Source organism: Lontra canadensis, unplaced genomic scaffold (genome assembly GCF_010015895.1).
Source record: "Lontra canadensis isolate GAN:19392208 unplaced genomic scaffold, GSC_riverotter_1.0 scaffold199, whole genome shotgun sequence".
NCBI lineage: Eukaryota > Metazoa > Chordata > Mammalia > Carnivora > Mustelidae > Lontra > Lontra canadensis.
Window position 1 is genome coordinate 879,775 of NW_022631193.1, and position 15,259 is coordinate 895,033.

General features: G+C 52.4%; 1 protein-coding gene across 1 annotated transcript; it reads right to left on the reverse strand.

Annotated features, from left to right (window-relative positions):
• Positions 1–3,258: 3,258 nt before the first annotated feature.
• Positions 3,259–15,232, reverse strand: SH3BP5L (SH3 binding domain protein 5 like). The gene is made up of 7 exons (XM_032848031.1): positions 15,137–15,232; positions 14,056–14,668; positions 8,079–8,141; positions 7,789–7,917; positions 6,062–6,223; positions 5,152–5,325; positions 3,259–4,619 (listed from the first exon to the last, which is right to left on the reverse strand). Exons 2-7 carry the CDS (start codon positions 14,236–14,238, stop codon positions 4,173–4,175), a joined length of 1,158 nt encoding a protein of 385 aa, XP_032703922.1. The 5' UTR covers positions 14,239–14,668; positions 15,137–15,232; the 3' UTR covers positions 3,259–4,172.
• Positions 15,233–15,259: the final 27 nt, after the last annotated feature.

The window sequence follows — 15,259 nt, forward strand, 5'->3', positions numbered from 1 at the left end:
GGAGGCAAACCTCATAGGCCTGCAGGAAAATGAGGACCAGGACCCAGCTGACTCAGATTGCTCTCCGTTCACTTACTCACTTTCTGGTGGCTGCTGCCCTCTGCTGACAGAGCGGGACCAAGACAACTGGCAAAAATCATGTCTTCACTGCACACGAGGAAAAGGTAAGGGTGACTACCAAAACTACAACGGGACAAAGAGGTAAACCTAAACTTCATCAGGACCTTTATTTTAAAAAGAAAGAAGGGAAAGGGGGGGAAAGAGGAGAAAGGGGAGGAAGGGAGGGAAGAGGGAAATGAAAAGGAAAGGGAGAGAGAGAGAAAAGCTCCCTTCTCTAGCACTAGACTGAAGGAGGCTTCCTAATGTGACGCTTATTTCATCTGGAAGCTGCTAATATGGGATCATTGTGGCTGACACCCACCAACCTGGCAGAGGGTTAGGCATACCCAGATTTTCTCATTTTACAGTAAGCTGGAGCTTAGAGAAATTTGAGAACGACCCGTAGGGACATGGAGATATAATCACAGGGTTGTGGATACAATGCTGATCTCCTAGCAACAGTCTAACAAAGTAACCTGGCATAGATCTGGACTGGGGGAAGAGGGAAATGGAAAAGTATGTTTACTGAACATTTAGTGCCAGGCATGTATTATGTGCTGGTGAGACTGAGGCCCAACTGCTCACTTGGGGAGGACATAATTTAGGAGAAATTATTATTATTACCAGCCATGTTTTGACATGGTACAGGAATGGGGGAAATGAGACAGCCTCTCAGTTTGACCATCTCTTGCTCATTTTGAAACAAAATTCCTCAAGCTTCCTGATACTTCTCATTTCCCCTCCCCAATAACACTTGAGAGGTGATTCTGCCCACTCCACTTTCTCACCTCTGGTCCCTGTGGACTCAAGTCCAAATGCCTCCTTTACCTTCTACAAGGCTGGGGGGAAATTGGGCATCCCCACCTGTACTAGCATCTATGAAAAGACAATCATGCTGCTACCTACCTCGTAAGGTTGTTGTGGGAACAGGTAAATTCGTATCCTGGCACAAGTCACAGTGGGTAAGTACAAGACACTTGGGATAGGGTAGGGGGATGGGGGAGGCATATTTGCTGTGGCTATTTTCTTCCACATGGAAGCAGCACCATTGGCTCTTAACTCTCCTACTAGCTCTCCATTCTTATCTAGTAGGTGATTTGGTGAAGAGAAACTGGGTGGGCACAGCCAGCCCCTCTTTTCTGGGTCTCCTCCACACCAAGTGACTTGCAGGACTGGGTAGGAAGTATGATCCTGGAGTGTCATATCAGAAAGCCTACTTAGCCAAGGATATAGGCAATGTATTCTCATCACAACTTTTCCAGTAATAAAGGGAACATTTTGGCACCCATCTGCCTCACCACACTTTATTTCTCAATTAGAAAGAGAGGTCAGTTGAAGGGCATTCTGATAAGCAAAATGGTAGATTAAATCCAGTGATGTTGTAATGGAAAGACAGGATCAGATACCATTTACATTGTTTATTGTGATGACGTGCTTTTGTGCTGTTATGGACTGAATTGCATCTCCCTCAGAATTCATATGCTGAAGCTGTAACCTAGTCAGAATGTGACTGTATTTGGAGATAGGGTCCTTGCAGAAGTTATTAAAGTAAAATGAGGTCATTAGGGTGAACCCTGATACTATATAACTGGTATCGTTATAAGAGAGAAATATGAACAGACTCGTACACAAGGAAGATGAAGACACTGGGAGAAGACAGATCTGCAAGTTAAGGAGAGAGACCTGGAACAGATCCTTCCCTTACAACCCTCAGAAGGAATTAATCCTACTCATGGCTTGACCTCAGGCTTTTATCCTCTGGAACTATGAGAAAGATAATTTGTTTAAAAAAAAAAAAAGTCCAGGTTGGGAAAGGTAGTCTCACACCTGGACAGTACCTGTCGAAGGGTAAACAGTGCATGTTCAAAATGCAGTGGCTCCTGATGGCCCATCCGCCATCTGAGATCAACAGGGTCACTGCTCTGCCCTTCCATCCCAACTTCTGCCCTTCACTCTTCCCCTCAAGGGTCTTCAAGACAACCATTTCCCATCAAGTTTCCAGTGGGTCTCCTGCCCTCCTCCCTGGCAGTGCCTTCTCCACCCTTTGGATGATGTCCTCCTCACCTGGCTCGAAATGTAGGCGCACCTCTGGGGCTGGGGCTGAGGGTGCTTGATCCAAAGCTTTCACTCTACACATCCATGGCTCCCGAAGTTCTCATCCCGCCCCAACCTGATTCCACTAGATATTTCACAGGCTGTGGGTCCAAACACACTCAAATCCTTTGCACCCCACAACAGGTCAAGTCGTGATTTGAGTGTCACCTCTCAACTACATTAAATTTTAGATAGACAACATAAAAACTTAGTATTATGTCCTAAACACTGCAGGAGGCAAAAACTATCTGAAATTTAAGTCTCCTACAACCCTACTTTTGTCCCTCCCCTTCCTTCATGCTCAACTGCAAACACACCCAGGACTGGCACCTTTGTCTTTTCTGGACCACTAGAACAATGTCCTCTCCACCCTGCCGACCCCTCACCACCTGAAAGGTGGGAGGAGGAGGCATCTCCCCTGCCCTGACTCCCCCATCAAGAGTCCCCCCACACACACTCTGCCCTTCTCTTCCTCCCTCCCCTGACAGGGACAGCAAACATTACTGATACATAAACTATTTTATTTAAATAAAATCAGGGGCATACCCTTTTCTCTCTCTCTCACACACACACACACACACACACACACTCTCTCTCACACACACACACACACACTCCCCCAGCATATGCACACACACATGCCCAAGTCCTCCCTCCCTTTCATCCCTTCACCCATGGCCACCTCAAACCCAGTGGTTCTCATAGTGACCACCTTAGCACAGGGAAACACCCTCCATATGAAAGCCGACTCCTCCCAGGTGACGGCAGCAGCACAAAGTCCTAGGCGCAAGCTGTCCTGCCCAGAGTCCAGCTCTCAGACCTCTTAGGGTGGCAAAGGAGGAAGGACCAGTTCTCCCAAGGCACCCAGATCTAGCGTGGCTTCCCCACCTTCCCCACCATAGGGCCTGGAGCACCACCAAACACCCAGAGCTGCTCCCCATGGAGGGTGGGCTCCCTCACCCCAGGGCAACCCATACCTACAACAGAGAAGGCTGTGTAGCCAAACTTGAGCACTTCCCTAAGGGATCCTGGAGTAGGTACTGTTTGGTTTGGGAGAGCGAGGGAGAGCAACTGAGCACCAATTACCCCGCAGGAGGGTGCTGAGATTCAGCTCAACATCCTCTACCAAGAAAAAGTAAACCCAACTCTGCAGCAGGAATGGCAAGGGCTTCAACCATCAGGACCTCATTACATGTTCACCTGCCAACATGGACCCTTGTTAGAGACCCACTAGCACCTTAGCAATGTTAACGGCCCAGCCCAGCTGGGGAAAACACCATGCACATGGGAGCCTATCTGGAGTGGGTGGTGTCCTCTGTGTTGACAGTGGGGTTGGGTTTCACCTTCTCTTGACGCTGGTACCCTTCGAGTCCTGCTTTGTGGCACACATAGCAAAGTAGCTTAGGTCATGAGGAGGGAGCACTGTAGGGATCAGTAGTGTCCTCCAGACGTACACAGTCCTACAGCACATTTCAGGTTCCATATGGGCAGGCCGGGACAGAGGCCTAGGGCACAAGGCTTCCAGAAGAGCTCTGTAGCATCCCTAGACCTCGGGAGATGGGGAGGTGGAAGGAACACCTATTTCCTCGAGCTAGGGGCCAAGATGCCAGGCCTTGGGTCCCACACCCACCTTCTCCGATGGGCTTCCCTGTGCCTTCTAGACCAAGTTCCCTGAGGGGAAAGCCAGACAGATGGAAAGAAAGCAGAAAGAGGGCAGCAAAGGGCATCAGACCATGAGGAGCTAGCAGGAAGAGGGCAAACGTGAGAGCCAGAGAAAAGCCTTCTGACAGGGTAAGGCAAAGAGAGCTGCCACCTGTGAGGAGGGACCTGGGAGGGCAGGGACGGGGAGAAATCCACCAGAGGCAAGGACCAACCTGACCTCTCCAAGGGAAGCAAGGACCTGAGGAGAGGAAGCACGGAGCCTGTCCAGCCCTACGAGGGCCAGTGGTGGTGAAAGGACAAGCCACCCTGAGCATGGACTACAGGCTGATGCTGCGCTGGTGGCGGCCCCCACGGCTCCCGCTCCGGGAACCCAGCTCCTGGCCGTCCAGACTGGTGTGGTCTGAGAGGCCCCGCAGGTGCTCCACAGAGTCACATTTCTGCAGGTCCGAGGCCACCGTGCGCAGGCTCAGCAGGCTAAGCGTGTCTGTGTCGGGGGCAGCCCCAGGACCCAGGCTACTGCCCTCCTCCAGGCCCCCGCCTTCAGCCCCCTCGATGATCCCACTGTCCCCATCCTCCCCACCATCAGGCCCAGCCTCTGCCCCCACAGGGGAGGAGCGCCGCTGGCCTGGGGCATGCGGGGGCTGGCCCCGGCGCCGTGCGTGAATCTGCTCGCTGATCTGCTCCAGGTTGCGCAGGGCAACTGAATAGCGAGTCTTGGCCTGGGCCACCTGCTGCTCCAGCTCTGTCACCTTGGCCTTGTGCTCCTGAGGAAGGAGGAACAGAGTGAGGTGATCAAGCACTCTGAGTCCCCTGAGCACTCTGCACAGTGCCCAGACCACCCAACACAAAACCGCAGGGCTCTACCCCACTCAGCCCAGCCCCCCTCGGTCCTCCTCTTTGGATTCCTCTTCCCCAGCCTTCCTGCCCGGCTCCTTACCTAAACCTGACCATCTTAAGATCTTCCCACCAGGTCCTCATTCCCACCTACTCCTCCTCTCTCCACTGTTCCCTTTCCCTTTCTGGCCAGTTCCTGATCCCCATTCTCCCTGGTTTCCCAATTCCCACTTTCTCTCACTTACCTCCTTTCGACTCCATTCTCTGCCAGTACCCATCCTCCAAGCCCAACTCCCACTCCTGTGGGTCATTCTAAACACCTGTCCTACCACCTGTCCCACCACACTGGTCTGGCAAATGGCCCGGAGAGGCACAAACATCCCTTCTAACTGCCCTCACTCTCCATGCCTGTCCCGTTCCAGCCTGTTCACAGACCCTCCCCCTCTCCCACTCCTCCCCTACCTCCAGAATCTGGCTGAACTGGGCCTTGAGCTCGAAGTAGGGGCGGCTCTTGCCAATGGCACGCCGGAGTGTCTTCTGCAGGGCCTGGACCCGAGCTTCAGCCTGCTGGCACAGCCGGGTCACCCGCTGATGCTCCCGCTCACCACGAAGCCGCTCCTCCTCTGCTTCATTCACCTAGCCCAGATGGGGCAGAGGACATCTGTCACTGACCGAGGACGCATGCTTTTGCCTCTTGAGACATGATCATCCTTCAGGAGCTGGCATTTGCTGCTAGAGACTAAATGTTTGTATCCCCCCAAAATTCCTATGTTGAAATCCTAACCCTTAAGTGATGGCATTGGATGTGGGCCCTTTGAGAGGCTGGGGAGGCAGTTTAAATGTGATTAGTGCCCTCATAAAAGAGGTCCTGGAGAGCTCCCACTCATCCCTTCCATCTCAGTGAAAGCTTTTTCACCACACTGAAAGGACCTCCAGCTGTCTAGGAATCAGGAAGCAGGCCCTCACCAGATACAAAATCGGCCTGCACCTGAGCTTGGACTTCCTAGCCCACAGAACTGGAAGAAATAAACTGTCGCTTAAGCCATCCAGTCTATGTGATTCTGCTGTAACAATTCCAATGGACTAACATCTTCACAAGGTGAAGGTGGCTGACAGCTGATACCAGGGATCCTCCCATACCCCCCTCTCCTTTGAGTAGCTGAGAAATGATACACAAACTACGCTTCAAAAGGTACACTAGCAAAGCCCAGACAGGACAGAGAGCAAGGAAGAGGTTTGGCCTGAAACAGAATCAAGGCTGAGGAAAGGCCTGAGTGGAGAAGACAGAGAGGAGGCAGGAGGGCAATGGGATGAAAGGACAGCAAAGGAAGCAGCTGAACCTGGGAAGACCTGCTGACACAGCCTGGCTCACCTTGCAGGTGGCATGGTTGAGCATCTCCTGCCAGGTGGGGTCTAGCCGGTTCTTGTCAGCCATGACACCCTGCTCAGCCACAAACACCATCTCCCGGGCAGCATTGTGCATGCTCACGGCCCGCTCGTACCGCAGCGCTGCCTTCTGGGTCTCTTGCTGGGCCTGGGAAGAGAGGGCCATCAGGATGCGGAGCCCCAAGGACCCCCACCCGCCCATGGAGACCCCGCTTAGATGAGGACAAGAGAAGGATGAAGGCTGGTTGCAATGCCGGCTTCACTTCCCAAATTGCACTGAGCGTAAGGGCCAAAAAAGTAACATTTTACCTATAAAGAGTATTTTGTAAGGCTATGACTTAAATAAAGAAATGTACAAACAAAGATTGGAAGATGATACTGCCACGAGAGGGTGAGTGTGTGAAATCGGTATTTGCAAAGGCCACCGGCCTTTTCTGCCCTGCAGAGAACAAAGAAAAATCCCCACCACTTTAGATGCAAGGTGGTTAGTGACACAGAGCAAGTCTTACAGAAAACAAACCCCTGATTTCATCAACTCCAGCCCAGCAGGTAAGCTGAAGGAAGGAAGACAAGCACTCAGAGACAGTCATCACAGCCATGCTTACCACAAAACAATGGAAACCAACCTAAGTTTTCAGTTACAAGGAACTGATTAAATGAAAAATAATAATAAAAGGAGGAAATATTAGGCAGTTCTTAAAAATTACAGCATGGATATGTATTTTTTGACATGGAACCATGTCATAATATAAGTAAAATAAAGGAATAAAAATAGCACATACCATGTCATCTCATTTTGGCAAAATATATACCCCCCTCCCAAAAAATTAAGGGGCTATCTGTGCTGTATTAAGTATGTTTTTAATTTTCTATATTTTTTGATGCTTTGAAACCTTGGGGGCCTTGTGGCCCTTCCAGGGCTAGCTAACTCCTAAAAATAGTAAACTCCCCTATGAGCACACCTCTCAAATGCAAACCAACCAATCCAAATCCCACCACCCCCTTTATCTAACTCTCACACACCAGCCAGTATTTCCCCTGCCCTATATTACCCCAGGGCTGGGAACCAAAACACAGAGACGACCCCCATAGCCCAGAGCCCACAATTATTCAAGCTATCGAATTCTAAATTTGCTAAAGGTTGCCTACCCTGCCTTACCCGTTCCTTCCCATTATAAGCACAATAAAGGCTCTAAGCCAAGGTTTCCTCTAGTACCTTCCGTCCCCTACGTGGTGTGGCATGTCCTTTCTTCTTGGAAATGTTAAGTAATAAACTCTCCTTTCAAGGCAGCTGTCTCTGTGTCTGCCACCCTACCATACTTGACTAAAACAAATCCCAGGTACAAAAAACATGAAACATGCACATGGTAGGATTTGGGGTGATTTTGGTTTTCTTCTTGTTTTACAGTTACGGTTACATTACAATCTTCCAATAATGAACCCACAGTATTTGTGTAGAAAGAAAGAAAGTAAGGGGAGGGATGGGGAAGGGGAAGGGAGAGAAAGGAAAGGAAAGGAGAAAGAAAGAAAAAGAAGGGGAGGAAAAGGGTAAAGGAATGGCGGGGTGAGCAAAGAAAAGAGAAATGAACCAAAGGGAAGAGACATAAAAAAGAAATGAGAAAGTGTTCCGTCTCACACCCCACACAGAGACAGAAGAGTCCAGGGCCAGGCTCTGCACACGGCCATTCTGGAACACACATCTGCTGGCCATACCTCCTTAGCAAGCCGCCGAGCCTCATAGTAAGGCCGGGCCTTCTCGATGCAGCTCCCCAAGTGGGAGCCCTGCGTGTTGAGCTTCCTTGCTGACTCCTGCAGGATCCTCCGATAGGTGGTCCTGGCCTCCTGGCAAAGGGATAGGGACACAGGGCAGAGGGAAGGCATACGTGTGAGTCCCAGATCCTCCAGCTTTTCAAACATGCCCCTTCCCTGCCGCCATATTGAACAGCGAGAGGAGACACCTCCGGGAACAGCCCAAGGGTGTGAGGAAAAGGAGCAACACTCACATCCAGCTGTAGCTCCACCTGGTTGATCTCCTCGCTGGCCTGGTTCAGATGCTCTAGCTCTTCCTGCCGGAGAGGGGCAAAAAATTAGAGCAGTAGTAAGTATCCTCATGCGAACCACGTGGGCTGGAAGGGCAGTGCAAGGAGGGAAAGTCCACCTGACCAGAGAAGGGAAGAGATGCAGGAGGCTCTGTAGAATGGCTCCTTGAAGGAGACCTAATAACATAGTCTCCTGCAATCCTCCCCAACTCCATCTCTGCATCCGATCATTAAACCCCCATTTTAACAATGAGGAAATCAACATTCAGCAAATGGAACATGCATGCACCCGCAGCAAAATGGCAGCAAGCCTGCCCTCTCTTCATCAGATCGTGCCACCATCTCTTCACACTCCGGCCAAAGGTCTCTGCGGAACTAAGTCAGAGAACGCTACCCCTAGCTACTCACCCATCACAGGTTTTTTACATATGCATCACAGCTCAGCATTGCTGAGACCCCAGCACTCAGAAAACAAAGAGGTGGCCACTCTCGGCCCAGTAAGCAAGCAAGACGCCCTCAGCAGTGTAAGCAGCTGTAAGAGGTGGGCATGATGGGGGCAGCAGGGTCATCTGCCTTGGCAGGAAAGGCCAGGGCAGGATGCTCAAAGTACTTGCTCCTAGGCTGGGCCTTGATGGGATACAGAGAAAAGAAAACCACCAGTGACAGGAAGGAGCCAAGAATCAGAAGGAGAGCAGGTGCCTGGGGCAGGGAGCTTGTCAAGTAAGAAGCCAGCAAGGCTGGGGCACAGGGAAAGGATACCACAACTTTTCCCAGTGGCAGGGGAAGCCCCTCAGAGTGTGGCACCTCCTGGTCTGTGGTTCAGGAAGGCAGATCTGAGCAATACGAGGGACGTTTACAAGAGCCAGGGAGAGGCTGTCTGCAGTATTCCAGGTGGGTGAGGACAGGGAGGACACCAGACAAATGCAGGACACAGAATTATGAGTCTGACAGGTAAGTAAGGTCAAAATTAGGGAGTATCACATGACTCAAGAGGCTTCTCGGCCTGCAGTGGGCTGTCAGAGACCCCAGGTCCTCACATAACAGAGTCTGTGGCAGGGAGGGAGAACCTCAGGGAGAAATCATGAGCCCACCATGCCAAGGACACTCCTGAGAAAGAGCAATGCCCAGTGAAATTCCTGACACTCAGCTACAGGATCCTCTCCCAGAGGCCTTGCAGCCCCTGGACAGGGTGGTGGAACCCAGCCTGAGTCTGCTTGCTGCCCACGACCCAGACATGACTTGCACTTAGCAGTGAGTGATGCTGCCATCACTGGCCCCCACACACCTCATGTGGCCCTTCCAACAACCCAGTATATGATCCCCTTTTAGTCTTTTTATTTCTATGCCTTTCCTCAACCCCTAAAAGGTTTGAGTCAGCAATTAAGAATCCAGGAAACCAAATTATATGCCCAAATTACAGTGAAAGGAAGAAACCTATAACAGAACCAGGAACAAGGATAGGGAAATATGCACGCCAACAACAATGCACACCCTGCCTCAAAGAAGGCCATAAATTCGGCTCCGAACTTTACAGAACAGAACAATCCAACAAATATATGTGAGCCTCACATTGAATTTTTAGTTTTCTGGCAACCATTTTTTAACAAATGCAAAAGCAAACAGGTTAAGTTGTTAACAATACATTCCAATTATCCCAAATACCCAAAATGTTAAAATTTTAACATGTTATCAACATAAATTATAAAACATTTTTACATTCCTTTCAATCTATGCCTTTGAAATCCTTGCACATTTGAGCCTTAGGGCACATCTCAACCTGACCAGCAGCATGTGGCTCCCACCCTGGACACTGTGGGTCCAGAAGCTGGTGCACATTAGTCACACAACCCAGTGACCATAAGATCATATCAAAATGCTATGGAACTACAAGCAGTGACATGACTCAAAGGACCCCTGAAGAGGACCAGGGGCAGAGCCAGCACCACCCGACACACAGCTCTGAGTTTCACAGAACTTTCCTACCCAGGACATCACCTTCAGTCGATGGAAAGATTCCTCAAAAACCATTCTTGTCAGAATGAGAGGCAACCTCTCCCACCATGAGCCTACTCTCCTCTAGCTTGATTAGGCCCACAGCGGGTTTCAGGCTATCCGGGAGAGGAGGTAACAGTGCTTTCTTTCAGCAGCTCCTGCAAGAATACTCTTTCTCAGCTCATTCAAATTTGCTAGATCAGAAACAATAAAGCAGGGAATTAGGGGCAGAATTGAAACTGGACCTAGGACCTGATGAAGAATCTGGCTTTCCCGCTACTGTGACCACCATCCTAGAACTAAGGACATCCTTGGATGGATGCCTCAGAGAAGACAGGAGTACAATCACCTAGAAAAACCACAGTCTTGGTAGGAAAAGGACATGCAGGCCTCAGCAGGCAATAAACTGAGCCTAGAGGAGAAGAGGAGGTCAGTAAAGGCCATCCTGCAACATTCCCATGGGCAAACCAAGGTCCGATACTGGATCCCATTCAGTTCCATGGCCCAGAGTGCTCCCAGATCCTAACAAGATCATCACAGGAGTGAACGGCTCTCCATAAATCATCCCACTGGGAAAAGGATGTGAAGGGCTCCAGCTACCGGCAAAGGGCAGGAGTGGGCACATCTTCCTGTAAGGGAACTTGTGTCCACACAGCACTTCTAGCGACTAAAATATTTTGATGATGAGGTCCACCACTCAGCAGCAAAGCTCTTTCTAACAGGACCAGGAGACCGGGGAACAGAATAGGCTAGAGGGCAGGGTGGACAACCAGGCTGGGGCAGACCCAGGGCAAGGCTGAGTGGGAAGCCAACGAGCACTCAGGGCCCTGTTTGGGGAAGTTGGCAACACATTCCATTTGGCCTGCTCCACCAGGGACTCCTGGCACACGGATGAAACGGAATTTGAAAACGATGAAGTCTGAGTCAGCACATATCATCCATCAGGGAAGCTGTAACCAGCAGGGAGGATGACCTTCCTGGGGCACACCGGGCACATTCCAAAGATGCCAGGCCACTGAGTCAAAGGCACGGGTGCTCAGCCGACAGATGCTCCCGCCCACCTTGCACAGGCCACTGAAACACTTAAGCCCATGGTGATGTAGGGCCAGGGTGATGCATGGCCCAAGGATTGAGAAATAGGGGAAATCGGACTGTCCTGTGAGAGCTAAACTGATACTTGGGAGGAGGATGAAGAGGTTACAAAGTCACTCTGAAGAGCCTACAGAGCAGGTAAGTGACTGTGCCCACTCACCTGAGGAGGATGAACATGCCCATCACAAACGGAACTGAGAAAGTCGCAGGGGAAGAGATGCCGACCCATCCTAGCACCACCCTCCTTCATTTCTTCCCTCCACTGGGACCCTTGCAGAAAGCTGAGTACCAGACTGAAGGCCTTAGAGAACTATGCTGAGGTCAAGACATGGAGACAAAGCCAGTGGCCTTCCCTGGGGGACATCACACTCCAGGCAGGCCTAGAGCTGGCCTCCAGCTGGCTTCCCTCCAACTTCCAAAGGCATCCCACCAGACAACAGCGACACAAACTGCCTGCCAAGAAACCCTACTCCCCACAGGAGTAAGAGCCTTGCCTTAAGAGTGACCATTTCTGGGAATTTCAGAAAATAACTCAACAGAGTCCCTAGCCTTTGGGATATCCCCTGGCTCAGCAGAGACGTGTAGGCTGCATGTCAGATCCACTTCTCACCCCACCAACACCAGAATTCACATTTCTGGGCATGGCTCAGGAATGGGTCTTTTTAAAACCTGCTGGTGGATTATGACAGTTCTGTTAGTGGAGACCCACAAAATACACTGAGAATCCATTTAAAGTACTGAGACAGTTACTCCTGAATAACATGGTCTTGTGTACTGTCAACACCAAGAGGGAGCTCACATGACACATGTCCCAATGTCTTCCAAACGCAGAAGGGCTGAATGCTACCAGCTTTCTCTGTGAGAGGTACCCCTCACATCGGGCTACCTCTCCCACATGGCAAGAAGATGCAAAGGCCCTGCTAAGGGCAGAGCACTGGCCCAGCCACAAGTGTGCCACCCAAGGTGGAGGCCCCTACGACAAGACCTGCCCTCCATACATGACCCACACCATTCCACAATGTGCCTCCCTGTTTAGCAAGAGAGACTACAGTCTGCCTGTCCCTCTCGCTCCAGGAACACTGTGAGCTCCCTGGATTCAAGGCAAATCTTATGCCTTCGTGGTACTCTCCAGCCCTCATCCAGGAGGACTCTGATGGTGGAAATTGTTCTACCTCTGCAATACCAAGGGCAGCTGGAGAACTGCAATTCTATTTTTTATTTAATTTTAATTGATCCTACTGAAGTAGCCATATGTGGCTAACAGCTACTTTATTGAACAGCACAACATGAGAGTGCCTCTTCGTGCTGCGGCCTTTGCCTATGTGGGCACTGGAAAAACACACAGGAGCAGGAGAGCCTGAGCAAAGAAAGCACCCACAGCAGATTCTCCCCTGGAGCAGAGCAAGGAGCACTGGAAGGAGATGCATGAGGCGCATCACCCAGCCGTCCTCCCCACAGAACAGAGAGGGGTCCCTTTCCCAAAGTACTACCTTCGAACTTTCACCGAGAGAGAGATAAGCAGAAGAGTTGTGAGAGCCAAGAATCAGGACCACGGCAGAGCAGAGCGACGAGCTGAGCCAATCAGCTCCACCAACTCCGCACTTTATAGATGAAGGAGATGAAGCTCAGAGATTACATAACTCGCATGAGAATCACAAAGCAGGGGGCTGGTGGTTGCTCCAATCTCGGCCCAACGCGTTTTTCCCTACAACTTACTTCCTCAGTAGATGACGAATCTGTGGAATTAGCAGGAGAAACTGAGCTGTTTTCAATGCGACACCCATGAGACACGGCAGAAATAAATTACTGGCTCACGCCAGTAAACAAACGGCTCACCACAGCTCCAGTATAAGCATGGACACAGCTTCCTGCCCCCACGTCCAGGGAACCCCCAGCAAGAGGGCAGGAGGATACCAGGATCAGATTTTATCTCTTCTTGACTCACAGAAACAACCTAATAAAGGCCTGTTGGCAGAGAAGCCCAGGAATGCAAGCCCCGAGATGCTCTTGCTCATCTACAGGTGTGAGTCACCTCTACATCCACATCTTGGAGATGCTGCCAGACCTTACAGCAGACTCAGACCCCAACACACGGGAACCTCCCACCTTCACCTGCCCAAGCAGCTTTCCCCATCATTGCCCAGAAACACTACAGTCCCACCTCCGCTGACCAAGCATCTCACCCACACCCGTGCCTGTCCTCCTCCCCCACAGCTCCGAGGTTCCCTTCAAAGATCTGCCCATCCTAACAACTACTAGCCTGTCGATACTCCAAGGTAATAAATTGGCTTCTTTGTTCATGGGTTGTAACCAGCATCCTCAGAACTGGGAATCTGTGTTATTAAGGACTGACCATGGCTCACAACCACTCCCTAAACACATCGGGACTTCCCTGGAGGCCTCCTTCTGTGGACCCACTGCAGGACGTGTCCTGTCCCACCGTTTACAGATGCGACCGTCTCTGGGGAGGCGCTGATGAGGAAAGGAGAGAAGATTGAAACTGCCTCCCGATCCCAAAACCACCGCGTCGCACAGCGCGTCTCTGAGCTGAGAGCCCCTTTGCTTGTCTGGAAAGGAGAACAAGAGTCCTCCTCTCCGCTGACCCAGAGGAGGCCCTGCATCTGAGGCCGGTCTGCGGCTTCGCGCGCCGGGAGGCCTTCGGCTGAGGGCCCTCTCTGCCCTGGCATCACACACAGCGCTCTCAGCACCAGCCACGCCGTCCTGCGACGACCTGCTGACAAGCCTGCCTCCCTTTCCTGCCCCAGTGCACAGGGCACGGGACAGAGGGTCAGTCTGACCCTTCGCTCATCGGACAGCTCTCCCGGAGCTGGAATCTGGGCGCCCTGCGTCTTCTCACCTGTATCCGAGGATCCAGCTCTTCCTCTTCCCTGGGAGACAGTTTGGCCTCGCTGCCCTGGCTGCCGCCTCTCCCGGGCTCCTCAGCGACCGGGCTCCGCGGGGCTTCATCCTCTACCGCCTCGGCCCAAAGCTCCCCCTGCGGGGTCTCCCGCCCCCTGGGCGCCGGCCTGAATTCCGCCATGCTAACGGGGAGAGGGCACAGCCCTATGCACAAGAGAGGACTGACATGCTGGGACCAGGGCCCCAGCTTGGGACCTCCCGGGCTCTGGGCTGCAAGGAGAAGGGATTCTCCTCTCGGCGGGTGGAAGAGAGGACAGAGGGACAACCCCACACCGGGTTAGAGGCCGAGATTCAAGGCGTCGGAGGCGCTCCTGCAGCGATAGCTTTGTCTGTGGAAAAGTTCTTCCCTGCCCGCCACGAGCAGTCCACCGGGGGAGACCCGGAGCAGCCGCTCCGAGGCAGGGGGCAAAGGGGGTCTGGATCCCAGGCCGAGGCCTGCGAGGAGTAGCACCATTCGGGAGGGCGGAGGCAGGCGCCTCCAGGCTGTGGCGGCAGCTGGAGAGACAAGGCTGGGCCCGAACCGAGGCTGCGGGGTGCCGGTCTCCGGGGAGCTGCGGGGGAAACAAAGGCCAAGTGCACGGGCAGCGTCAGAACACACTTGGGCCACCAGCTCCGCCCGCACCCTCGGCCCCCCGGGAAGCGCACGCTAGTCCTCGCAGATTCCCACATCCTGAGCAGACCCCGGCGCGACTACTTTCCCCGGCCCACAGGGGCTTGAGGTCCGACAACTCCGCCGTCCCAGCCACTCCCCGGCTTCCCTCCGAGCTCCCGTCCTCTCTCACACCCCCCCTTCCTTCAGCCCGCCCCTACTCCACCCCACCCCCGACCCGGGCTCTGCAATTCCCCTAGGAACCCGCCCCAGCCCCGCCCCACCTCCTCTCTTCAAACCTGAGGACAGCCTGAGCCTCCCGCTCCCAACCCCACTCGCTCCCTCAAATCCCGAAGACCCTGCCCCCAGTCCTCCTACACAGCCGGGGGCAAAGCCTCCACCCACCCCCGCCACGCGCGCCGAACCTTACCTCAGTTTACCTTCCCGTACACTGAGCTCCTCTACTGCAAACAATCTTACCCCTCCCTCCCCGCAACAAGCCGGTCCAACCAAATGCGCCTGGGCCGAGAGGAAGCGGAAATACATCATCCGC

Excerpts from the sequence above, each read along its gene's own strand:
- SH3BP5L (XM_032848031.1), bottom strand. The coding sequence starts at position 14,238 with ATGGCGGAATTCAGGCCGGCGCCCAGGGGGCGGGAGACCCCGCAGGGG. Across the intron at positions 8,142-14,055 it reads AGCTGGATCCTCGGATACAG|GAAGAGCTAGAGCATCTGAA; the intron begins GTGAGAAGACGC and ends CCTCTCCGGCAG. Across the intron at positions 6,224-7,788 it reads CTCGGCGGCTTGCTAAGGAG|GCCCAGCAAGAGACCCAGAA; the intron begins GTATGGCCAGCA and ends CTCTCTTCCCAG.